The sequence below is a fragment of the Aquila chrysaetos genome, chromosome 3 (assembly GCF_900496995.4).
Source record: "Aquila chrysaetos chrysaetos chromosome 3, bAquChr1.4, whole genome shotgun sequence".
In the NCBI taxonomy this organism is placed as follows: Eukaryota; Metazoa; Chordata; class Aves; order Accipitriformes; family Accipitridae; genus Aquila; species Aquila chrysaetos.
In genome coordinates, this window is record NC_044006.1 from 45615939 (window position 1) to 45641118 (window position 25180).

At 39.4% G+C, this 25180-nt stretch overlaps 1 protein-coding gene across 7 annotated transcripts in view; it reads left to right on the top strand.

The window, feature by feature from the left end:
- Positions 1 to 3438: 3438 nt before the first annotated feature.
- The window catches only part of SNX13 (sorting nexin 13), a 76299-nt gene continuing 54557 nt past the window's right edge, over positions 3439 to 25180 (top strand). For 2 of the 7 annotated variants that reach the window (XM_041122169.1, XM_041122170.1), the window contains exon 1: positions 4058 to 4272. In XM_041122169.1, coding sequence (XP_040978103.1) covers positions 4210 to 4272 — 63 coding nt within the window. In that variant the 5' untranslated portion in view covers positions 4058 to 4209. Of the gene's footprint in view, positions 3720 to 4057; positions 4273 to 25180 lie in introns of those variants that run through there. The other 5 variants (XM_030008455.2, XM_030008454.2, XM_041122168.1 and 2 more) reach the window with 5 other exon arrangements.

The following is a 25180-nucleotide window of genomic DNA, read 5'->3' on the forward strand; positions in this document are numbered from 1 at the left end:
TTCAGCAGATACCCCCCACAGCTTCCAGTGCCTGCAGTGGGATTTCAAAATGTGGATCTAGACCATCAGACAACTTACTTTGCTTGTAGTCAGTGAAAACTGTAATAAATGCAAAGAACACCAAGATATTTGGCAACAGGTAGGAGTCTTATAAATATGTCTTATAAGTCTATAACTATATAGTCTATAACTATATAAATTAGTCTTATAAATATGAAGGTATTTGCAGCCATCAGCATTAAGGTACTACTTCTAGTTGAATTAAGCATTTGTCTAGGCCTATAAGAAAATTCTCTGAGTATTTTAAGGACTGGGTGCAAAAACTTTCTGCCAGGTTTGCATTTGATTACAGATATACATACTTGCCCTAACACAGTTCTTTGCAGAGTGCTTGTGGATTTGTGGAAGTGACAAGAAAATAACAAGCGTGCTGCTCTGCCTCATGAGCATGGTGCTAATGTGGCTGCACCGCTTCCGTTAAGTACGCTAGCTCGTTGCACCGCCATTCCCAAGCTGTATGTGTAATGAATGCACACGGATAAAATGTAAGGAATATGACTCTCTCATGGATGACTCATCAAGTCTAATAGCGTTATTGTCACTTGAAGATGGGCTCAGGGAAACAAATAAGTGTTCAAGTGCTTCTGGCCTACCATTGATAATCCTTTTGATCACAGTTGAAAGCCTTTTTTCCAGATCTGCTCATACTAATTTAGAAACACCCTTCTCCCCAGAAAAAAAAAAAAAAGAATTTGTACCTACATTTTTTCAGTTTGTTCCAAGAACGGGAACAGGTAACGTAACTGTTTAATTCCTCAGTGATGGCCAGCTTTCTTTTCTCTTCCTCTTTTGTGCTACTCCCAGCAGACTAGTTTTTCAAGAAGCACCTCATATCATGTGCTTTCCAAGCGCCTCTTCTTACCTCTTCTTTACAATGCTGCCCCCTCTTCTGCCTTGAGTCTACTTTCGTGTGGTTCAGTCCTTCCTCATAGCCTCATTCCTGCTGTTGCAACTATACTACCTTTCCCTTTTGAAGTTGAAATCGTATTAACCAAAAATTAGAACAATGGATTATAACATTAATAACTATTTTGCGACAATATTAAGGCTATGCTGACAGGTGTAAAATCAGAGAATAGTATTCGGTAGAAGTATTGGTAGGTTTATTCCAGCTGTACAAGAATGGAAGTTGCTTCCCTGACTAGTATGCTGTTGGGCTGCCAAATCCCAAGCAGAAGTAGGGTCAAATTCAAATTCAAGTACAAAGTATTAATTGTGACTTCATCTTGCTGTGAGAGTTGCATAAGATTTGCTCTTTTACATCTAGCACGCCTAGGATATATACAGTTTTGCAGTAAGTTTTCAAAGGTGATTACTTCTTTTGAAAACCTTACCTGATGTGTCTAAACATACAAGGTAAAGAAATAGGTGCCAAGAGACAGTTTCTTTTGCTAGACCATCATCTTGCTTCAACTACTGTCATTTATATGTATTCATAAATATCATGAGACTTTTACCTCCTGTTTACCCCTTACATTTTATAAGCTGGGTAATTTATCTTATCAGTGCATGATACTGTGTCTTGCCCAGAGAATGTATTTATGACTAAGTGACATGGCAAACAGTAGGTGTTTTAAGTATTTTGATTCTGTTGTCTACCTAGCTAAGTAAGTGCTGATGTTATTGCATAATTACACAACTGACGATTTACTGAGCACTCTGCTATGTTATGGGTCCCTTAGGGTTTCCTCTACCACAGACCTGAGCACAGGACATTATTTGCCTGAAGTGTGATGAAAGCCACGAACAGAGAACCACAGCTGTGTATATATATGATTGTCTTCCAAATAAGCATCTACAGAATGCTGTAAATAAATGTTAGGGGACCAAAGTGATACAATGGAATTGGTATTTCACAACTCCCATTGCTCAATGTTTTTGAACAATTTTTAATTTATCAAGATGGTGAAATAACATGTGCTAGACCACTGCATGGTTCTGTTATTGTTAAACCTATTGTTTAAAATAGAGTTGTGTGTGCTGTGAGATTTGGATTTTCTCTGAGGGATCAGCTTGGAGGAAAAAGTAATGCTAACACGAAGCATTGAAAAATACAGACTCAGAAGTACAAAGCTTACTAGATACTTTAAAAAGCTAATATTTTGGAATATTTAGAAAAGTCAGATAAATTATTATGAATATTGAGGGCCTGCCTTTTTGAAAGGGCAATCCACGTGACTAACAGCTGGGTCTCTGACAGGGGAAAAACAGTTGTATGAGTAAAACTGAAACTCAGTAATACTCACAAAGAAAACTAAGAAGTGGGCAACCTTGGAGTACTAAGTATTTGACAATCCCTGGGAAAATTAAAGAACTTCCACAAAACCTACCACCAGCCTTAAGGGCTGCCTAACACCCTTTGCACCTCTGCAAGAAAAGGGGCTTTGCTTTTAGTCGGGGAGAAAAAACACTGTAATTGAAGAAGGCTGGTTTTCTTCATGTTATAAGAGTAGTGTTGCTTATCCTCCACCTTCACTGCTAACCATTACTACGTCTTTGGTGTGCATTGTCCGTTATTTGCAATGCAGAAAAAAATCCCACCTTGTTTCTACTCTCCCAATGCACCTAAAGATAACTTTGTAACTTTAAAGCCTAGTTATAAAAGAAGCAAGCAAACAAAACCCCACAGAACAGTGTTTAAAAGAAGAGCAACAAGTTTCAGACAGGAATCTGTGTATTCAAATACTGAGCTGTGGGGTACATCGCCTCATGAGCAGGGCTCGCTGGTCTGGTGCAGACACCGCTCGCGTTCCGAGATGTTTCGGTTCCACAATTTACGCCACCGCGTAACAACACTGTAGGTAGCAGACTTAGAGATGTCTCCTTCTTAACATCTAGAGGAGGGAAACACATGCAGTGCTGCATACGTTACTGGTGGATGAGAGGCGTGCTGCTTGGTCAGAAATGTAGAAAAAATACTTCAGTTAGCGTCCTCAGAACAGCTGCCTGGCACCGAAGAGCTCAGAAACAAAGTAGTCTCGTGTGAGGCAGGGGAAAAAAAAAAAAAAAAAACAAACCCAAAACCAAAAACCAAACCAAAACCCACAGCAGAGCTGCTTTGACAACAACGTTTCAAATTCTGCTGCTCTCAACTTCTCCCTTCGGGCTGCGCAGTGTTTCGGGGCCGCTGCACCGCGGGACGGGCTCCGGCACCGACCCGCCGAGCCATACCCGGCCCCCGGATTTACCAGACCGCGGGGCCTCGGCGCCTTCCCGCCCGCCACACCGCAGCCCTGGGGCCGGACCCTGACAGAGGGCCGCCTGTGGTCCCCCCGGCCCAGGCAGGCAGGGGCGCGGACTGGGAGAGCGGCGAGCCGGGCCGGGCCGCGGCGGGGCGGGGAGGGGAGTGAGCCGGCCCCGGCAGGGGCGGCCCCGCGTCCCGCAGCCCCAATGGGCTGGCGCGCCGGGCGGGGAGCGGCGGCGGCGGTGCACGTAGCTTTCTCAAGATGGCGGCCTCTCCGGACCCAGCTGCGAGGGCGGCTGCGGGGCTAGGGGCGGCGGGCGGCCGCTGAGGGAGGCGGCAGGGCTCTGGCGGCGCTCGCCTCGCCTCGCCTCGCCTCCCCGCAGGGCGAGGGGGAGCTTTCCGCGCGGCCGCGAGGCTTCGCCATGCTGCGGGGCTAGAGGCGCCGCAGCGCAGCGGGGTAATAATGTTAGCAGAGGTAAGAGCCCTGCCGCGGCCGGCGGGGTGCGGGAGGGGAGGGAGCGGCTTTCCGTCCGGCCGAGCGGGCAGCTGCGCGCCGCGGCCGAGAGGAGGCTCTGCCCTCGCCGGGGCCTCCGAGCCGTCTCGGTAGCGGGCAGCCTCCCCCTTGACCGGGGAGGGCAGAGGCGCCGGCCAGCTCGCCCAGGGCAGCGCCGGGCCCCTCTTATCAGCCCTCCCTCCCCCCGGCCGGGCGCTGTTCGCCCGTCGGGGGCCGGCAGGGCGGGACGGGTGGGGGACGCTCTAGCGCCGCGGCGGAGCCCGGGCCCGCCGTGCCTGCTCCGTGCGGCAGCCGGCCGGCGCGGGCCCGCCCTCCCCCGCGATCCGCCGGCGGCTGGGCTTTCCCGCCCGGCGAGGGGCCGCGGGGCCGCTCCTGGGCGGCGGGCCCCGTTTCTGGAGGAGCACACCTGGTGAGGAGGGGGCCTGCCTCGGCCCTAGGCCTCGCCGGAGAGATGTCTCCTCCCGGGCCCCCGACGCCGGATCCGACTTCTGCTCCTCTGGCCTCCACCTCTGCGGTAGCTTCGTAAAGGCTGCGTGTTTGCTTTCTTCTTAAACGGCTTAAAGCCAACAGTTTTGCTGTTGCAGGAGTTTGTGGTTGTAGGTAATTGGTAGAAGTTGGCTGCCTTGGTTTCCCTCTCCCTGGTAGGGGGTTTCTGTCCCGAAGCAGCTGAGCAGCCAAGCTGTGAGGCCAGCAGGTATTTGAGGATCAGCGTGGGCTAGAAATGGCTACTGTGTCCAAAGGTGCTCTCAAAGGGGCAGTCTGGGGGTGTTGGTTTTCGAGTTGCTGGAAACGAGACTCTCCCCATACTCGGTTTTCTCTGCAAAGACCGATTGATTTTCTATTTTTAATATGTCAGCAAGGTGTCTGGCATACAGATACTTCTCCAACATGATGATTGTGTTACCTGTGTCTTATAATTTGTTGTTTTATCCTGCAGTGAAGGTTATTTGTCCAAAACTGGTTTGTCTTAGGTCTTGAAGGGTGAAGGCTTGCTTTCTGACAGCTGAGAAATTTAGCTTTGCTTTCCTGAATGAGAGCTAAAAAAGTATCCTGAAGCTTTCAGTTTGCATCAGTTCAAAGTTTCAGGGCATTAGGAAAGTGGTTCTGTAGTGCCATGAGCTCTCAGATTTCACCGGAGGGTAAAATTTGTCAAGTGAGTTAAACCTGTAAAAATACGTGACCTATTTTTGCATGAAGGGTATGCGGTGGGTGGTCAGGGTTAATAATCTGCATTAAGTAATGTTGGTGAGTGTGATACATAAGCATTAACCATAGTAATTTAGATTATTTTAAGGGTGGGGTAGAACGTTTTGAGTCAGTGCCTCATACCGGACTGTTTTTTCTGTTTGATGATAGCTGTGTATGCCTATCCAAGACACTTTATTGTCTTGAAATTGAAATTTTTTTTTCTATTAGCACTGGTGTAGCAGCATGGATCACACTTGCTCTGTTGGCTTTTTGAGGTAGAACTTGGTGCTTATGTGTGTGATGACCAGTAATGATACTTAGCCTTGGTGTCTGGAGGACTGGATTCTGATGTCCTTTACTTCTAGTTCCTGTATATAAAATATTTGTATATAAGATGCTTCAGGGTGAAGTATTCCAGGCTTGGTCTCTGCCAAGGAGATGACTTTTTAAATTTTTTTGGGGAGTCTAGCAAAGTTGCAGGCTTTCCTTGCCTGCCTGAAAAGCAGTTGTGGGGAGTTTTTCAAACAACCAGACAGCTCTTGGCTATCAGAGGACCTACCTGATATGTGAACTGGAAGGAGTCCTTCACGGCATGGTTTTTTGGGTGTTCTAATGGTGACTTGGGAGCTAAACCTTGTGAAAACTGTATGCAGTCACACCCATGAACCCCTTCCACACTTTGCAGGAAGATGCAGATTGCTTCGAGCCTACTGATACATGTATACTACTCTATATAAACACCTAAATATCTCTCTCTTTTTTTTTTTTTTTTTTCCTTCTAAAATATGTGAACATTGAGGTGGAATGTATGCTGGACTGATACTAGAGTAAGGCAACAGTGAAAACTGCACATGTCTGTAGGCTGCCTAAATTTATCTTAATAACTTTGAGGGGGTGGAACACTGGACAGCCAGGAAGTCTGTTGGTTTTTTTCCTCTCTCGAAGTAACTATTTTATTTGAGAACATATAGTGAAATGAGATAAAAAAATTTGCTGGACATTTGCTGACTTGTGTAGTTTGCTATTGTCTAGAATGGCCAAGATCACTGCCTTTTTTTTTTTTTTTTTAGCCATTAAAAATTTAGAAACATTCCTCCCGCTATAACTGTTAGTTTTATAATTTAACAATGTAGACAATATTATTCTTAAATATATTTTAAGCATGAAGGAAAGGTAGAATCTGGTTCTACATGTATTGTTATCATGCAGTTAAAACATAACTTTGTTTCTCAAGATCAGTTTCCTACATCCTTTGACTATATCCACATATGCAGACCCCAGCAGATTCAGTCTAGTTTTGTGTGGATGCAGTTAGGATTAGGACCTTCTAATCAGTAATTTCAAGGGAAGATCGTACTTCCCGTCAGGAAAAAATACTGGGTGTGTTTTTTATTTGGCCCTTACTGCAGGTCGTCTTATTTTAGTTGCATCAGAAATCATGTCATTGGATGCCAAGCACATATACTTATTTACCTACTTAGCAAACACCGTTCCCCAATTTTTCATCATCTTGGCCATCAGAACTTATTCCTGCAGTCACGTTGAATACATTCTGTCTGCATGCTTTGAGTCCTGCTGCAGTGATCATTTCCCTAGCCTGTTGGGTTGGCCTTTCTGTGTCTTCTCACTTCTTCCCCTTTTCTTGTTCATCAGATGTCTCCTTTGCTTTTCAAGACCCAGTGTAGCCTGTTTCCATGCAACTTGCTGTTTCAGCACTTTTTTGTCTGATTAGGCCATGATGGAGACAAGTTGCAATGGTCTGTCTCCTGTGTTTTCAGGCAACTGTCTTCACCATTCTTGCCTCTTGTGTGGTAGCAACTGTACTGCCCTGACTACAGCGAGGTGGCTGGTGTTTTACAACTCTGGCTCTTGCTGGTCAATGGTGTCTTAAGCTCTGACAGGAGCAAACATGAAATAGGATTTCGATGGGACTTAGTTTACAAGAAGCTTTAGAATGTCTTTCAAATTGATGGCCTGTGCTGTCTGCATTTGCAGCCTGTGTTGCCTCTAAAGAAGGCACTTCAGAAAAAGTGAGGAGTAGATTTCTTTTTCCAATTTTTTTCCCTCCAGTTGCTCATTAAACTGCTTTGAGATGCTTAGTGAGGACTTCCTTTGAATTTATTAGCAGCTAAATTTTCGACAAAGTAATTCTCAGCTTAGCAAGACTACTTTTGTTGCAGTACTAATGACGATTGACAAGATTTTTGAAATTTGACAAAGTAGAAAAACTTTTTTTTTTCTTGTCCACAACTAAAAATGAGCCATACAAAATCAGCTCTGACACATTGGTGTTTCTTGTTACTGCAACTGGTCAAGATAATTCATTAACTACATGTAGTATTTCCTTTCCATTAAACAATTTACTTTTTATTTATAAGAGATGTTTAACAAACTTTTTTGTTAAACTTTGATAGCTGCTAACCATTGAAAACTGTTTTTGAGCAAAACCAGGCAAATTAGCCTCATTTTTAAGAATAAAGGTTGACTCAGCAGCTTAATTTGCTTTATAATAATAATAATGAATTAGTCTTAGTGAAACAGCAGCAGATTGTAATGTATATGTTAGTCCAGTTCTGAAAGATGCAGAACACAGTTAACTGCTTGATACATTATAGCATTGTTAATTTTTTCTGTTCCTTGATACATGGGCGTGGAAGGTTGCTCTGATGCTTCATGTGACTGAACTATGTTTTGCTGGTAGAGAGAGCTTCAAATGTGTAGACAATTAGCAGGGTGTGGGAAGAAATTAGTTTTCTGTCCTTTTGTGAAACTTGTATGCTGGGGCTTTGCCTTGGTGCCAGCGTTTTGGCAGATGAGCTGTAGCTAGAGCATCAGTTGGAGCCCCTCTGGAGGTGAAAAGCCTCTCTTCTTCAGTATATTCTGTAAACGAAGGCTACCCTGTTGCTGGTCTGCTCTGTGTCCCTAATTGTTGCTATGACAGCTCTTTTAATAACTCCATATTCTGTGGAGTGTCAGTTAAAATTACGTGAGGAATGGTAAAATTAGGAAAATTAACCTTTTACAAAGAATGGATGTCATCTGTTCCTAGTGTTTTGTTTTCAAATATTTTGTTGGCTATTAGTAAGATAGTGTCTAAATGCTCAGGCCTATTCTTAGAGTGTACAATTGGGCCTAAACTGCTGAGACTGAATGCAGATTTCTGCAACAGCTCTAAAATGTCAGTCTGGACCATTCCCCAAAACAGTGCGGAAGAAGAAAAGTGTAAAGTTCCTTAGTTCAATAAAAATAATAATAGCTTGTCTGGTTAGATAGCTGAAGGAGCTCCAAATGATGATTTCCTCTGTCTGGTTGCACTCTAGGGAATTATCTCTGTTCTCTGTTTTAAATATGTTTGTCCCTTTCTCCCCACCCTTACAAAGATGACAAAGCATGTTTTCCTTTGAACTAACATTAGGAGAGTTGCTATTATTAGAAACAAGAAACCATTCGCGTTGGATGTAAGTTATTGGCAACACTTAAAGAATTAATATTTTGAAGTCCCCTTAGCACTTTTCACCATTGCTTGGCTGAGAGTACTGAGGCTGGAATAACAGAAAAATCAATTGCAATTGGCACTTCCAGTTATACAAGAGAGAAACTTCAAGAAGTACAAGGCATTGTGATCTTGGGCTTAATTGCTTGTTCTGTCCTGTCCCCCCACTGTCCCTGCCCCTACCCCCCCCCCCCCCCCGCACCCGTAATGTCTGATTTCTGAATTGAAAAAATGAGGCATTATGTCATGATGTAAACATATTGAAATGTTTTAACAAGAGCACTCTAACCTTGTTTACATAATTTCTATAGTATTAAACCTTAAAACGATGACCGTGTAGGTATGACATGAAATCGGCATTTATTTTTAACGTGAGTAAGCATAGATGGTAGGTATGTTCAGCTAGGGGACGGCTTTTATAACTGCTGTTTCTTGTGGAAAAGAGGTCAATTCCTACCCTCTCAGAGTTTGGGAATACCTGTTAAAGATGTTATTCTTGCTCTGAAGCAGAAGTAGCTGTAAAATCCTCAGAGAGGGGAGGTGGATTTCTGAAGAAGTTAGTGTCAATTGGCTTTCTGTTTTCTATATGGAAGGGGATGTGATCTCAATGTTGCAGGTAAAACAGCATGGGTCAATTTTATTCTTGTAAAATGTCAATGTTGAAATACAAACGTTTAAAAAGCCCCACAAATTTTTAACTGGTTTTGTTCAAGTGGAATTCTCTGAAAATCCAGGGGTTTCCCTGGACAGAATACAGAATTTGACCATAGTGGTTCAGTAGTTTATTTTGAAGCTATTTCACCAGTGCCCTTTAAACTTCTTCAGTCCTGCTGCTTTGCATATTTTCTCAGACAGTAAGCACAAGACCAATTTGACTTGAACCTCACAGTTAGTCGGTCCACCAGTTGCCAGCAGGAGAGGGAGATAAACTCATCTCTGCTGCTTATTTTCCATTAAGTCCCTTCCTACATCGAATGGCCTGTATGATGTCCTTTCTGTGCCTTGACTTGGTTTGAAGAATTTTTGATAATCAGAAATACTAAATATCAAGAACTGTTTTTTATTTCACAGGTAGAAATAGTGCTGTGTTAATTCAAGTGAGGAGTAATATGGCCTAATTAAAAGGTCACAGGTACCTGTTGTCTATAACATTGATGTCTAAAATGCTTAATTCAGTGTCCCGTTGCAGTTGGAGTTTTGGGTAGGAAGATGAGCTTCACACATTTTCTTTCCAAGAATGTTCATTAATTTGGGGGCTTACTTTGAAGAATATTAGCTGCTTAAATGTAGCTGTGCTGTTCTTACAGTGTGATTTTTATTTTTTATGTCTGTTCCTCTGCCTTTCTTCCCTTAATCCCTTGCTTCTGGGAGGAACAGGGTGATCCCAGTTCTATTTTAATGAAATCTGTTTGTGTCAGAATGCTATTGTTTCATAAATATCACTATTTTAAGATCATGTATTCCTGTTCTCTAGTATATTTTTGCAATTCTAAGATATAACTGTACTCAACACTTCTGCTGGTGCCTCTGAGGCAGTGTAGGTTAGGCTATCTCTTGTGATGTAAGGGAACAAACTTGAGCAGGAAGTTTGAATTGCTACATATCCTGTAGGATGCTCTGCATTTCCACTCTTCCTGTCGGTGCTGTCAGACAAGGCCAAGTAGAAAATACTCTAGAAGTTCATCGCAAAATTCTTGCCACAGCTAACTGACTGATTATGAAACACTGCCTCAGACTTGGGATAATTTCTCTCATAGCTCTTAATCGGTACTGAAAGCAATGGGAAAGAACGTGCCGGACGTTCCCAGTCATCCTGTATTCAGCATTTGGCATTCCAGACTGTGTGGATGAGTTAAAAATCTGGTGGTGTATATGCTTTAGGAAATAAGTATCCAGCCTGTGTAACTGTAGAAAGAGCGATTGCTTTAAAGTTTTGCTGATTGTCAGAATGATCTTGGAACTGTTTGACTTAGAGATGTGATGAAGCCTTGCTGGTTGCCATGCTGCTATTCTAACAACTGCTGCTGCAGACTGAGGAGGGATGTCTCTGATTGGTCTTGGGACCTTTCTTCTGTGTGAGGCCTGGCACCTCTTCACTTAAACCTTTGCATTCCATGTCCTTTATAATAACTCAAAACTATGTTTATTTTCAGTTTTCCCAAATGTTGTAGTATTTGATAACATTGTATCATCTTACCTTTCTGAAGCATATGTAATGATTTTTGTGTTATCTTGAAAATAAGAGGATCAGAAATAATGATATGTATTCCTTATCCACTGAAGGAACTATTTGTGCTTGAAACTGCATCTGTGTTTTGGTGTGTGATTTTTTTTTTTTTTTTTTTTTTTTCCCCTTTCTAAAATGCTATGCCAAGTGTTTGCCCCCCCCCCCCCCCCCCCCCCCGTATATCTTGGTGCATTTGTTAATGATAGACATCTTAATTTGTAATGAAATCTATGTTTGATTGTTTGATTGAGGTATCTAACTTCTTTTAACATATGTGGAAGAAAAATACTTTTTTTTATGGTTTATATACTCAAATTAGTATTTCTGATCACAATGCTAACAAAGGGAAATTTCATTAACTTTGTAAAGTAAAATCATATACTGTGAAAATCCTAAACCTTGCAATTTAATGTCTCAATTACAGATTTAATCTGATGGTACATACAATGAAATGGGAATTACTTATTATGGTTCATTTATTGCTGATATATATAATTTCAAAGTTCTTGTGGAAAACATTGTTTTGTGTGAATATAATTTTCATTGTTTTGGTAAGAAAATATTTCTTTACAATGCTAGGCTAGGAGAACAAGGTTTTATTTGCAATTTTCACTCTTACCACAGTTTTCCTTTTCATAGACAAAATTTTTTTTCTAAATTGAGTAATCTGCAGTAGTTGTGTTAAACGTAATTTACTCTCGCTTTGTGTGTACAAGCATTTACTACTAGCACCTTGCTTTATGGTCTTACAACTATATACTGCATTCTCCCTTTTGTGCTTCATGCTTGTGTTAATTTGACTTGCACATGTGACTAAAACTTTGACATAAGTTTTATTTATTTCTTTATGTTGATTTTAAGGTCTGGACTTTAAATAGTATTGGTCTTGTGTCTTTCAGTTGGCAGTTGCCCTACTACAGCTTCTTAAAAAATTCTTGAGATTACAAGTTAGCAATAGTGAGACCAAAGGCAAACTTTGTTGTTCTATGAATGTTTCTAAGCTCTTCAATTACTTTATTTGGTATTTTCCTTTATTGAATTCTCCAATTAATGATGTTCTCCTGTTGCCCATTACTGTTTCTTTTATTTGTGCTTTATTTTACTGATACCCTCTCCTCTTTTGTTTTCTATTTTAAATTATTTTTCTGTTTTAATAACTTCAATATAACATTATGCTTGCATTCTTCTTAATTTTTCTCTCTGAATTTCCAGAGATTTGCCCATAACTGTTATTTCTCTTATTCTCTCTTTTTTTTTTATGCATTATGCAAACCATTTTTCTGTTTTCCGATGATAAAAGTAATTGCATTGCTTCTGTGTGGAATAGTGTACCTGAGTTAGTCTATGAATGCTTCCACCTTCCTTGCTATCTGTATGGTGGTTCTTTTGTTTATTACTTATTCCTCTCATGTGTTTCCTTCCTCTTTCTTCCTTATATATTTATCTTTTTTTGTCACTGGGTTGGCCATATATTTTTCTTCAGATATCCTGCATGCATAAAGGAATTTAAGACATTAAGAATGCTATTTCATGTTTGACTTAACTGGATGTAGTTTGAGCTGATACTAAAGAGGTTTTCTCCCTCCCACCAGACACAAGCTGGTGGGACACTGCTTGTTGTATCGGGTCTAGCAGTTAAGCAGCAGCTGTGTGAGGAATTGTTTTGTCTTGGTGACCCAGCTTTCTGGAGAGGGTAGGAACACAGGAGAAGTTGCCCTATCAACAGCTGCATGGTCTGGTGTGAGGGAGGTGCATAGTGCTTTCCTGCATTTCATTCTGTTTAGATCTAAGGTGACTCAATATCCAAAATAATTCCTGTCCTTTTGAAAACAGGGAATGTCATCATTCCTTCTGTGACTTCTTCTCTGCCTCCAGAAAAAGTTACGAGAAAGGTTGGGTAGCTCCACTTCGGTTAGGTTTCTTTTTTGTTCTTGATGTTCTTGAGCAAGCGGCAATGATTGAGGTTTTTAGATGTCTTCTGTAAACTTGCCCTGAGACCTGGATATTCAAATGACTTAATTAGTTTTGTCTATAATTAGTTTCAGTCTATAGAAGTATTAGTGGCAAGAGTTGATGCACCACTTCTGTCGTTTCCTCCCCCCACCCCGCCCTGCCCCAATTCTTTGAAATTTTTTGGGAATATTCCATGCCCTGATGTTTGAGAATGAAGTGTTCCACCAAGTTCGTAGAATTGTCCCTCTATGTAAGCTTTATTTGCAGATGTTCACGCTTGCTTTCCCTCTTCAGTGTCGCAGTGGGCAGGAGGTAGTATATGCCCATGGGAGATATCCAGGCACTGTAACTCTGGACCCTGATTTTTTGTGAGGAAGGAGAGGAAGACTACTTGAGGCTAAAAGAGTCATCTAGGATACTCAATAGGCTCTTGGCTTCCATACAGAGGCCAGATGGACAGAGGTTATGGAGCAGAGTCTTGGAAGAAATTGTTGGAGGGTTCACTCTACTTATGTATATATGGTTTTGCTTCTGACCTATACACTGCAGCGCCAGTCAGCAGAGTTAGGTAGCAAATCACTTGGATAAAACTTGTGAAGTTTCCTAGGGGTTGTGGAGGCAGCAGGCAGAATGGTTTTCTCAATAACGGTATTCAGGAAAAGGCGAAAGTGCACAGAGGACTGTGAAAGAGATGCACGGAGTAACCATGCTTTCCCAAAAGGGATGGTGAACCAAACATCTCTTAGAAGTGAGTGGATAAAGCAGACAGGCAATAAGGACTGAAGGAGGGATTGGGAAAGGGGATATTAAACACATGAAGGGGAAAGACTGGGATTGTTTTTATTAATATTCCTATTACATTTATCCTATGGGAAAAACACAATAATATTTAAACACTTTTTTCCTACTCTTAAGTAAGGGCAATTTTTCCATACCCTCAAAGTGCTGCTTTTTTTGTTGTCTGTTCTGCCAAGAGTTAGGCATCAACTGCTTATTAAAGAAGTTGCAGTTGTCTTTGGATATTGTGGACTACTGAATAATCTGGAGACACAGAACTAATCTCTTTCTCTTGCTTTATTTTATGCAACTGGATGATATTGTGTCCAAAAAAACAGTTGCTAGGAACTGGAAGTTTTGAGGCTTACTCTAGCTTTGTAAAGGTGTTCATTATTTTGTATGACATCTGTTTCCACAATTGTTTTGTCTTCATCCAGTAAGCATGCTTCATATGAAATTTGGCCTCGTAGGAGTTCAGATGTACTCTCGGAGACTACTGGGAATTTGTAGTGAAATAGTGGTTGTATCAGTTTCTACATTGTGTAACTGGAGGAAACTTATGGCACTTAAAGAACTGCAGCAAGTTCAAACTTAAGAAGGAAACAGTGGAGTAACATCACAATCTTCAGAGGAAGGTGCTAGTATTCTGTCAGTGGATTTAAGTTTCTTCTTAAAATTGCACTGTATTTGCAACTTGGGATCTATTATTTGGCTATTGAAAGCTGCTGCTTTGTGGTGCATAATCTGATCTTTGAGGTTCCTCTATTTTTACATCTATTTCATTTTGTAATTTGTTAATTATGATGCTGGTTTAAAAGCACTACATACTTTTAAAAAATGTTGGGGAATTATCAGTAAATTTTTGAGAAGAGAAATCAGATACAGTGAAGGGGTGATCATTGCAAGCAGGAGTCCAAACTGAAGCTAGATTCAAGGTGCTGGCACTGATTGAGGGCTTGGAATTAGAAGAACACCCCCCCACCCCCCGAGTACTAAAATCAGTGAATATAATGTTGGTAGCTGTTTCTTCAGGTTCCAATGTTTAGGCAGTAGGTGCCCATTATTATGTTGGTGGTAGGTCTATAGGAGACTACTGCTCTTGCTTGTTCATTTTTGAAGACAAAGGTGAGCACTGGGGGGTGAGGGGATTAATACTTTTAAAAGTTGTGTTACTTCCCAGTCACATAAAGGCAGGGTCAGAATATTAATTGGGAGCACCACTAAACATTTTAAATCTACCCTTTCCTTGGTGGCCAGTGTAGCCAGTATGTGGCTTCAGTATATGGATGTATTTTGTTTTGGCACAACACCCCTTGTGGTGGAATTGGATATTGTACATTCTTTTCCAGATGGATTTGTATTGTAATGGATGACCAAAACTGGACGTAGGACTCCAGGAGTGGTCTTACATCTTCAAAGAGAGAAGGATCACTTTGCTGGACTTGCTGGTGACACTTTTGCTGGGTAGAATGCTCTTGGCTGCTTTTGCTACAAGGGCATGCTGCTGACTTGTGTTCACCTTACTGCCCACCAGGACCTCTGGGTCCCTTTCTGTAGAGCTGTTTCCCAGAGAGTTGGCTCCCAGACTGTATCATAGCCAGGGTTATTCCGCAGATGCATACTTGTTTTTATTGAACTTCATGAGATTCCTGTCAAGCCATTTCTCTAGCCTGTCGACATCCCTCTGAACAGTAGCTCTACCTTCCAGCGTATTGAGTGCTCACCCCAGTTCGGTATTCTGTGCACACTTACTGGGTGTGCACTGTGTCCCATCACCCAGGTTCTTAATGAAGACATTAAACAGCATCCATCCCCCATACTGATCCTTGAAGGTTCCCACCTAGTTACTGGCTGCCCATTGAACTTTGCACCACTGATCATGTGTCTCTGCATCCAGCAATCCAGTCAATTTTTCACTTACCTTACCTACTTATCCAGCCCATACCTCACCAATTTTGTGATAAGGAGACTGTGGGATATTGCATTAAAGACCTGGCTAAAGGCAAGGTGCACAACATAAGCCCCCTGCTGGTCCTCAGCATCAGTCACCTCATTATAGAAAGCGATTGGGTTGGTCAGACATGATTTGCACTTGGTAAATTCATTTTGGTTGCTCACAACCTTCTTAGGGACTGAGGTGAGGCTGACTGGCATATATTTTCCTTCCTTCCTGGCCTGGACCTTCCATCTTGCAGATCCTCTTCTGCTGCCAGTATAATTTGAGAAATCATTTACGTTGGCTTTCTGTTGAGCTTTGGCAGTCTGGATTCCATAATACCAGTTGCAGTACTGCCTGTAGTGAAGGTGCCATTTGACATTACAGCTGGGAAACTCAATGTGGTTTTCCTTTCTGAGCCCTACATTACTGTTTATAGCTTTTTTCCTCCTTGTTAATAAAGAAAAAGTGACTTTTTTCAGGGGTGGAGAGGGATGGGGATCTTCTAACCACATGATTTCATTTACCAAAATAATGTCACAAAGACATGTGACATGACTGACTGTAGTTAGAGACAACAGCCTAGATCACTAGGGACAATGTGGAAATTAATTTTTAGTCTTGTTGAGCGTGTCTGTTATTGGAGGACTCCTGGCAATTATGATAGATAATGTGAATTAGCTTCTTTCACGTTTGTAACCTGACCTAATAAGGCAATTAGAGTCTCTCTTTATATTTAGTCCAGTCTCAGATAAAAATATTCTGAAGCTATGTTGCTAAGTTAATATTTTTAAAGTCACTTTTTCATCTAGATGAGGAGTATTGCTTATTTGGGAACTTCTAGCTTATGGTGTGTACTTCTGAAAATAATAAAAAACCACAGTAAAATATTATACTGCATCCAAAGCAGTTTTGTCTTAAAGTTGGTGGGATAATGTTGTAGTTCAGAGGACTCTGAAAATTGTGCTGCAAGTTGCAAATAGCAGATACAATATTACCAGTGGATTAAAGAATTAAACAAAACTCTCAGATGACTGATTTTATACCCTGAGGAAGCCAGGGTACTAAGAGATTATTCAGAAGTTAATGACTAAATCTTTCTACAGTAAAGTACTGGATTTTGTGTGTGTGTATATATATCTATAATATTTATGTATATGTGAAATATATCTAAACACATATAATAAGTTTAACTCTCAGTAAAAGAAGTCACACACATCCTGCAGATATGTCATTGAAATGTATGGTTTATCACTCTTTAGAAGAAACTACTGGTTTTAAGGAGTTTGAGAAAAATTATTTGCTTTTAGATGCTTTTAAGCAGGTCATCAAGTGGTAGAAACAAAAATTTTATTCTTTTTCAGTGTAAAATTTGAAGGGGTTGTCTGTTCTTTTCACATGTGATGAGTTGTTTAGGAAAAAGAAAAAAAAAAAAAAAAAGCACAACAACTGCTGCAGTTCCAAAGTGTGCATAACATTATGGAATTTATCTTATTTTATACCTTCATGTCTTTGACAGTTTTGTATTTGTAAAAACTAAGCACTTTCACTTCATTTCACTTTCTATTTTTGTGGGGCTGTTACTGTTTGAAGTTTGAGATTTCCTAAAGTAGATACTGTATTGTTGTGTGTCTTTTTTCCTTTTTTTTTTTTTTTTTTTTTTTTTTTTTAGGCTAATTCTATCAATTTAAGATTGTGCAAACTATTTTGCACACAGTAGCTGCTGTGAAATTGTGTGGTATCTCCACAGAAGAAATAATGGATATATTTTAAGGAAAGTAATCATTGTTTGTCAGACCTCTTATAACCCATCTTTTCCTACTTTCTCCTCTCTCTAAAGATCATGGACAAGAATGGCTTGCCTTTGAACAGAAGGCTGTGTTCCAAACCATTTATGTATAAATAACCTTCATATATATATTTTCTTAGTAAGTATGAGCTGATATAGGTAATGGCATAAATTGGGAAGTAAGGTGGAGATTTGAGTTCAAGGAATAGGCAGCTGCTTATTGCTTGGCAGAAGGGATGCTCAGTTGAAGTTACCACTACCATGGAACATGAGCTTAAAACTAAAGATATTTTTTTTCTACCTTCAAAAAGCATAGCTGTTATGGTATGAAGAAACCTTTTAAAAAATGTCCTGTGTGACTGTTTCTGCAGTAGCCCTGAGCTCTGCCTGCAAGTTTTTAATTAGATGGAACATAAAGAGATGGCCTACTAGATCTGACTCTTTTATGGAGAGAGACTGATTGAATGTATTTCTGTCAAGATAAATATTGGGAATCTTAAGTGGTAGAAATTGTTCTAGAAGCAAAGTTGATGATTCTTTAAATTTGTTTAGTGGGATCAGGTTTCTTTAGCAGTGAAAGAAAGAAAACATTGGTGAAAGGAACTTTTAAATAACTCTCTGCTGCAGTTTTAGGCAAGAAAGTAAAAAGTTCAGAATGCTGCTTGAGCAGTAATCACAAATGAAATATTCAATAACAGTTTATTGACTAAAGAACATGTGACTTCAGCCATTTAGGAGATCAGACTTTTTTTTACTCGATAAAGATTCTGGGGGCTTCTCCTTCTCTCTCTTTTGCCAGTGTTTTGCACCAGCAAAACTTGAAATAGATGTAATCTGTTTATCCAGAAGCTGAACATAGAACAGTCTAGATTATCTCATTGGCTTGAATTCAAGCTAGAGTTGAAGAGATTACTTCATTTTCTCACTTTAGATCACCTTAGGTGATCCTGTCAAGCAATAAGCCTGGCCCTGTTTCGATCACCCTAGGGTGATCCAAAATGCTTTGATCCTGTTTGTCTGTCTTCTGTTCACATGTCTAAACTAGCTTAGATATAAGTCAGTATGAATTATTACAAAGGAAAAGGATCACTTTCTTTGAAATTATATTAAAAATGAGTTTGTCACTTCTTTATTTAAGAAAGTAGCTGAAAGTAGGCTTGCATCTCCCATCCATTGTTATCCAGGATGTTCAAGTGCTTCTTTTAAACTTGACCAAAACTCCATATCCTTTTAAACTAGAATACAATTCAGATTTTAAACTAGAATACAATTCAGAGTGGGTTTTAATGCAAGCATGTTACCAGAAAGAGTGTGTGTGTGTGTGTGTCTCTGAAGGTGGCCTCTTGTTTTTCATAGTAAGATAAATACTTATTCCACTTTCAAAATAAGGTTACATGAAATGAGGCTTTCTGTCCCTTGCTGATAATTCTGCTGTATAATAAAATAGCTGTTAGTGCTGAAAATGAAGGTTAGTAAAATGAAAGTTGGTTTAAAATTAAAAAATCCACTTCCTAATTTCATGTTGTGATCAGCAATGCTGGCAGAGCAGGTGTGTGTGTGTGTGTGGGGGGGGAAATCTTGACTCTGGAATCTGGGCTGAATTTTACTCTGTTTTTTCATTTGAAAAGAAAGTTTGGTGTTGAAAATATTTACCATTTCTTGTAGAACAATTATCAGCGTTAATCAGAAGACTGTTCTTTTTCTTCATCAGCTTCATTACACAAACCAATTGTATCAAAATATGGAACATAATTTTTCTATTTTTATTTTAATAGTAATATTCTGACTATAGCAAACAGGCAGGTTTTATTTTAGTAATGGAATTTGTTCCTCTGGATAAATACTGAAATTGAAGTAACGTGCACAATAGCTTTTAAACTTTTTTAACTTTTAAACTTTTTTACATACTGTACTTCAATGTTACGTACTTCAAGAAAATGTTAGCGTATATTTTCATTCAAAGGTTTGCACTTATAAAAATGAACATCATGAATACTCGAAACAGTGCAGTTTGTGGTTTTGGAATGTGGATGAAAAATTATTGCCTCTCCATAAGAGCTTTGCTACACCACCTTGTATAACTGTGGGGGAGGGTAGGGGAAAATGATCCCAAAAGCTTTCCTGTCTCATGCAGTGTGAGGAGCAGCAGGAAAATCCAAACTAAATACAGTTATACATGATTGCACTTGAATTAATCCAACTTAACCAATTAAGCCATTTGACATACATAGTGTGCATTGAGCAGAAGAGGAGGAGAAGGTGAGGTAGGGAGAGGACAGATGGACTCTTGCTTAGCAGAGGAGAGGAGAGCTTCCAGCCTCTGTAACTGGGAGGGATCAGGAGGAATATTGCACTTATCCAGAAGAAACTTCATGGGCCTAACTTCTTAACTCTTACCTTAATTGTGTAATTTATTTTTTTTATTTAAAAGATGATTAGTATATATTTATATACTTCAATATTTTAAGCTTGCTTTGGGAAAAAATACTTAGAACAATAAAAGAAAAATAGACTATATAAAATTCCTTTTTAAAAAAAAAAAAAAAATCCCAAGAGTTTTCTTGTGAGTACTGCAGTAAATTGTTGTATAAATTCACTACAATTATTTTTACATAGTCTGAAGTAGAAATGGAGTTTTGCCTTGCCTTTTTGGGCTAAGGAAGGAAAAGGGCAAAAGGATGAGGATAAGATAAAAAGAGACCTGTAGTGATGTTAGGAAATGAGGATATGCAGAACTCTTTTCAAAACCCTGCTTGACATGTATTTCATTTGATTGCTGTAACTTTGGCAGATAGGAGAATGTAACTACAAAGATGTTAATGGCTTACTTCACAATCGTTAAATATTTCTCCTAGTAGTGTAACACAACAATTTCATCACAGATGAAACTGGCACTCCAGTTTTCCAATTTTACTTGTCATGCTAGTGAAGAGACAGTAATTTGAATCCTAAAATAATGTTTTTAATCACTTGACAAAAATGACACTCACCTTAATTATAGAAAGGTTTATACGTGAACACATTCCATTTACACTCAAAATGGAAGTAAAATTAAAAGGCAGATGTGTAGAATTAACAAAATTAAACTTGACATCTACTGTATATGCAATCCTTGTAATTTTTTTTTTTTTTTTAATGTGAGCCCAGAGGTGGCATTAAATACATTTGGCAAAACATCGTATTAAAAAAAAAAAAAAAAAGCTTAAACTACCAAATGGCAAAGAATAGTTTGTTTATCAATGTCTAGTTAGGGACAGGTCGGCAACTGTCATTTTTAAAATATTAATGGACAAATGTAATTGGATATACATAGTAAAAGAATTGTCAGCAAAGCAGCATGTTTTTGTTTTTAAATGGCACTGTTCTTTCAATGTTCAGATTATTCTGTTGCAACCATTAAATCTGAAAACAATCACAAATGGCAATCTTCAGAAGTGGTATTGGCCTGTTGGATACTACAGCTGTAAGACCTAAATAGTATTCTGCTGAAGCTTTAGGATTGACAAGCGGATGATTCCAGAGCCCAGCCTTCCTGTGTGGATGTTCTTTGCTTCCCATCCTGCCCTGTCTCCAAACTTGAAACCACAATTACTCCGAGTGTGTGGGGGAATTGTGAAGAGAGCTGAGTATGCCTGGAGCAGGAGCTCCTGGCTGGAGTGGGAGGATGGTGGCACACAGAGCCTCATAAGAGGAAACACCTCTGCTGTTTGGTGGCAAAGGGGAAGATAGGAAGAAAAGGACTACCTGTCGGCTGGAGTTCTGGAGTAGCACTGGTTTTGCACTAAACTAGAAACACTTATGTATCTTATTGCCAGTTGCAAGCTAAAATTGACAGCGCCAGTTTAAATGCAACAACAAACCTATAGTCACTTTGTGAATTATTTTAGTGAAAGGTGTATCAAGGCTGAGGATTTTGCTTAAAGATGGGACAAGCAAAGCTCTGAAAGCTTGTCAGCTGGATTAAGCAAGCAAGCAATCTATTGAAGCTACTTTAAAGTATAGTAAGACATAGTTGTGTTTGTTACTGGAGTAAATCATTGCTGTTGTGGTTGGTACATTAAATACTTGCCATGCTCCCATTGATTTGTCTGCAAAATACTTTAGCTAATTCATAACTAGTAAATTAGTATGCATGCAGTTATGCATAATATAAATTACAGTGGGATTTTTCTTCTCTTAAACTGTTGATTTAAGACTGTCTGTGTGGCCTTAGTACACAGTTTCTAGGAAGTGAATCCTGTGGATTTACATAAGCTCCTGTGTGAATGGTGATGTTAAGTTGCATAGTCAGTCTTTGCTCAGCACTGCTAGCCATAACAGTATGCAACTGGGACCATCAAAATGCTGCATTAATTAGGAAGCAGAAGCCAAAGAAGGGAAAAGCAGATGTGTATAAGAAAGCAAGTTCTTTATGTACTACTCTTAGTAGCTGGCTGTATACTGTGGAAAAAACATTGAGTGGGAAAAATGGGCAAAGCCTAGTCAAAAAAAAAAAAAAAAGTCAAGCAGGTGGTGTTGAGAGGTGATAGTCTTGTTATCTATAACAGCTGAATCAAGCTCATGTGAATATTTGCATTAGTATGTGTCTCCTCTCACCTGATAAGGCTCTTCAGTGTGCTGTTTGGACTTGCAGACAGCCCTTTACTTCAACTGCAGTTTATTTTGCTAAAGCAATTCCTTACTGTGGAAAGAAAATTACTGTGTGTGACTATGATGCTACATTAGCCCTTTGTGTATATGACCTTACTAGTATGCTGCAGAAGTTTTTCTTTGTAAGATCTTAGTCATGAAAGATAAGAAGTGGTGATGGTGGGGCTAACATACAGCATCTGTGGTGATGGTAAGCTGAAGTGGCTAAAACTGATGAGGTGGAAGGGTTGTTGATCTGGAATAAAGATCCTTTATCCATGTGCACATGTGTGTATGCATACAGTATCTACCCATACGTGCCTACCACAAGATTAAGGCCTATATTCTTCTTTAGTGTTTAGGTAACTGTCCCTAGTTAACTGAAATTCAGTAAATAGTACTGTGACAGTTCAGCTTGGAAGTTTGCCCTCCCAGCATAGGGCATGTCAGCTTCTTTTAAAGGGTCTGAAGAGCTGTGACTTAAACACTGTTTTTATACCATCTCTTCAGAAGACTGACTTGTTCATTCTGTCAAGAGTGACAAGCATTCACCCTGCAGTTAACTTCAGTAAGGTTAGGCAGAGCTTCAGTAGATCTGTGAATCTTATAAAAAATTGACTTTATAAATAAAACTTATTTGGAAATAAGTTGTAAGTAGCAGGATTTGAATTGAGCTAGTTCCATACTGACCAGCTGCATTAGTCATATTTGTGTAATGTTTGGACTTTGTTTTAATAGTTGATTGTGATGTGTTAAATGAACTTTAAACAAAGTTTTCATTTTTGTTTGGGAGTTGTACTGCTGAAGTCCCTTTAAGAAGTGTGAAGCTAGGGCAAGTTTTATTTACAGTCAGCCTAAAGGGAACCATGCTGATGATTAGATCCCTTTGAATGTCTCAAAATCCGTAAGACTATAAACCACTCATCTAAAGTATACAAGAATTGGGCCAGTATCTGTTGTACTTACTGCAGTGTACCAAGTTGTGTGAGTTTTAAGAAATCCTATTAAAATACCAAATGAGATTTGAATCTCTGTAGCCGTATGCTAAATTACAAAACTAGAGCATAGGACAAAAGGTCACTGTTTTATTTGAGTTATAGAACTTTCTTTGTTAATTATGCATTCATCCAACTCTGAATATACATCCTGCTATCTAGTTTAATTAAGTTTTGTTAAGTCATTTAGAGTGCTTATGCCATATTTAGAATTTAAACTTTTTTGAAAAATGCCATTAAGCATGCTGATTTTTTAACAAAAAAAGACCATGATTAAATGTTATTTTCTGTGTGTATCTTCCTGTTGCTCGTAGTGCTGTGCAGAAGCTTTAAAATGTATTTCTGAGGGCATGAACATGAGGAATCTTCTTTGTGTATTGAAACGTAGATAGATCATGAAAGCTCATGTCTTTTTTTAGTTGTTTTATTTGCCACATTTTTTAGCTTGATGTCCCCCTTCTTATATCTCTCCTCCCCACCATCCAAGCAATTTATCTACTACATTTACTTACTGTGAGTCAACAAAATCTTCTGCTCAGATGTGGCCAGGTTTTTGTTTTTATTTATTGTAGCACTGATCTTCAGCATTTTAGCTGTGTGGATTGTATGGTTAGTATCATATAATAAAGCTCTTTTTCAGCTTAAAGAGAACTGAATAACTTGCAATCCAGTTTTTTAATTGCAGCACTTTAAATTAAACATGTAAGTATGTAGACGAGTGTAATTTTTTTCCAGGCTCAAACACCAAGAAAAAAGCCAGTATAGCTTCTCCATCTCTTGCTAAGAAACTTGGAACTAGGAAGAAAATAGAATTTCATCTCAATGTTCCATTAAACTTAAAATAAACTAGGAAGAATTAAATTATTCTGATGATTACAATTTACATCTATGAAACAGTCTCTCCTTAGAGCTATGATTTTGCTTTTGGGCAGTCTGATGTCTTGCTTTCAGAAAAGAACCGAAGCTGCTTTATGTAGGAGCCTTATTTTATATTATTTTTCATTGTTTATAGGATTTTTAAAACTTTTTTTGTGAGGAAGTTGATTTTTCTGAATCCCATGCCCAAGATGGAGAGATGAAATCTAAATAGTCCCTTTAGAGAAATGAGAGCTGTAGGCAAGCTTCCCCTGTCCTCCATATTAAAAGCTAAAAAAGGGCTCTGCAAATATGGTGTTCAATCTCTGCTTGTTTTCTAAATGTCAAACTGCAAGACGAGTTTATTTAAATACTTTCTTAGTGTTACTTGTTGACATAGCAGTTGTCTGAGTTCCCATCAGGGTGTCATTTGATCACTGGTAGGAAAGGTGTAAATTAGACAACAAAAAAAGAAAAGTTGAGAACCTTGGAGCTGGAACAGTTTTGGTGGCCTATAAATACTTATCATTGGTTTCACACTCTTGGGACTTGGCTGAAACATGCTTTCCATATTGAACTAGAGACTAGATTGAATTAAATTTATGTAATCTTTGTCAACTGCATTGCGGTATTGTGAAGGTCCAGAACTATTGTAGCTCTGCTCAGTCAGGTTTTCACTACCTTGCTTTTTAGATTACCCTGCATATATGTACATAGATGCATCTATAATTTATATAGATAGATCAAGTGTATATGTATATATGTGTGTATATGAATGCACTTATGCTGTAACCTATATCGGCACAATAATCTGAATCTTACTGCTTTTTTCATACTCCTGGTGAATCCGCCAGCACAGGTGAAGTTTTGCCTGCTGCATTATGCAAGACAGCAGCCCCAAAATCCCACCAGCCCCACAGATGCTCTTGCAGCTGACTTTAGCTGCACCATGGGCTTTCCAAACAACCCATCTTCTCCCCACTGCAAAGGTATCGGTTCTACCTGCTAAGCCAGATCGCTTCTAGGAATGTGGTAATGGCTGCATGGAGAAAATGTTAATCTGGAATCTCTTTTTTTTTTTTTAATATATATTAAATTTCCTGATTTTAAAACAGAATTGTATTTAGATATTTCAGAAAACTGTTTGAAGGCTTTTGATTTCTGTGGTAAAAATTGTTAGAGGTAGTAATAAGTTTCTTAAGGTTCCCTTCCTTTTATTTGAAAGAGGAGTAAAAGTAAACTTGCACCAAATATTTGGTGCACCTGTTGACCCATTTGTGACTTGACTGGAGAAAGGGACGCATTTTTGGTCTTGCAGCTGCTTTGATCTAGGGAAGAAATAGCATTGCTTGGTTGTGGAAAATGACACGTTTAGTTGTGTAGAACAAGGTTGCATTCATTTCTTCCTGTTCTGTTACAAAACCTGCGTTTTTCTTGGAAGTAGTGCAGAATTTCACAGGGCGGGGGGGAAGGGATCTCAAGAAACAAAAGTGCATAAAATGAGAATAGATAAGAAAAAGAAATTATGCTTTAAAGGGTGATAGTTGCATCTGAAGTGAGAGGTGAGTAACAATATTTGA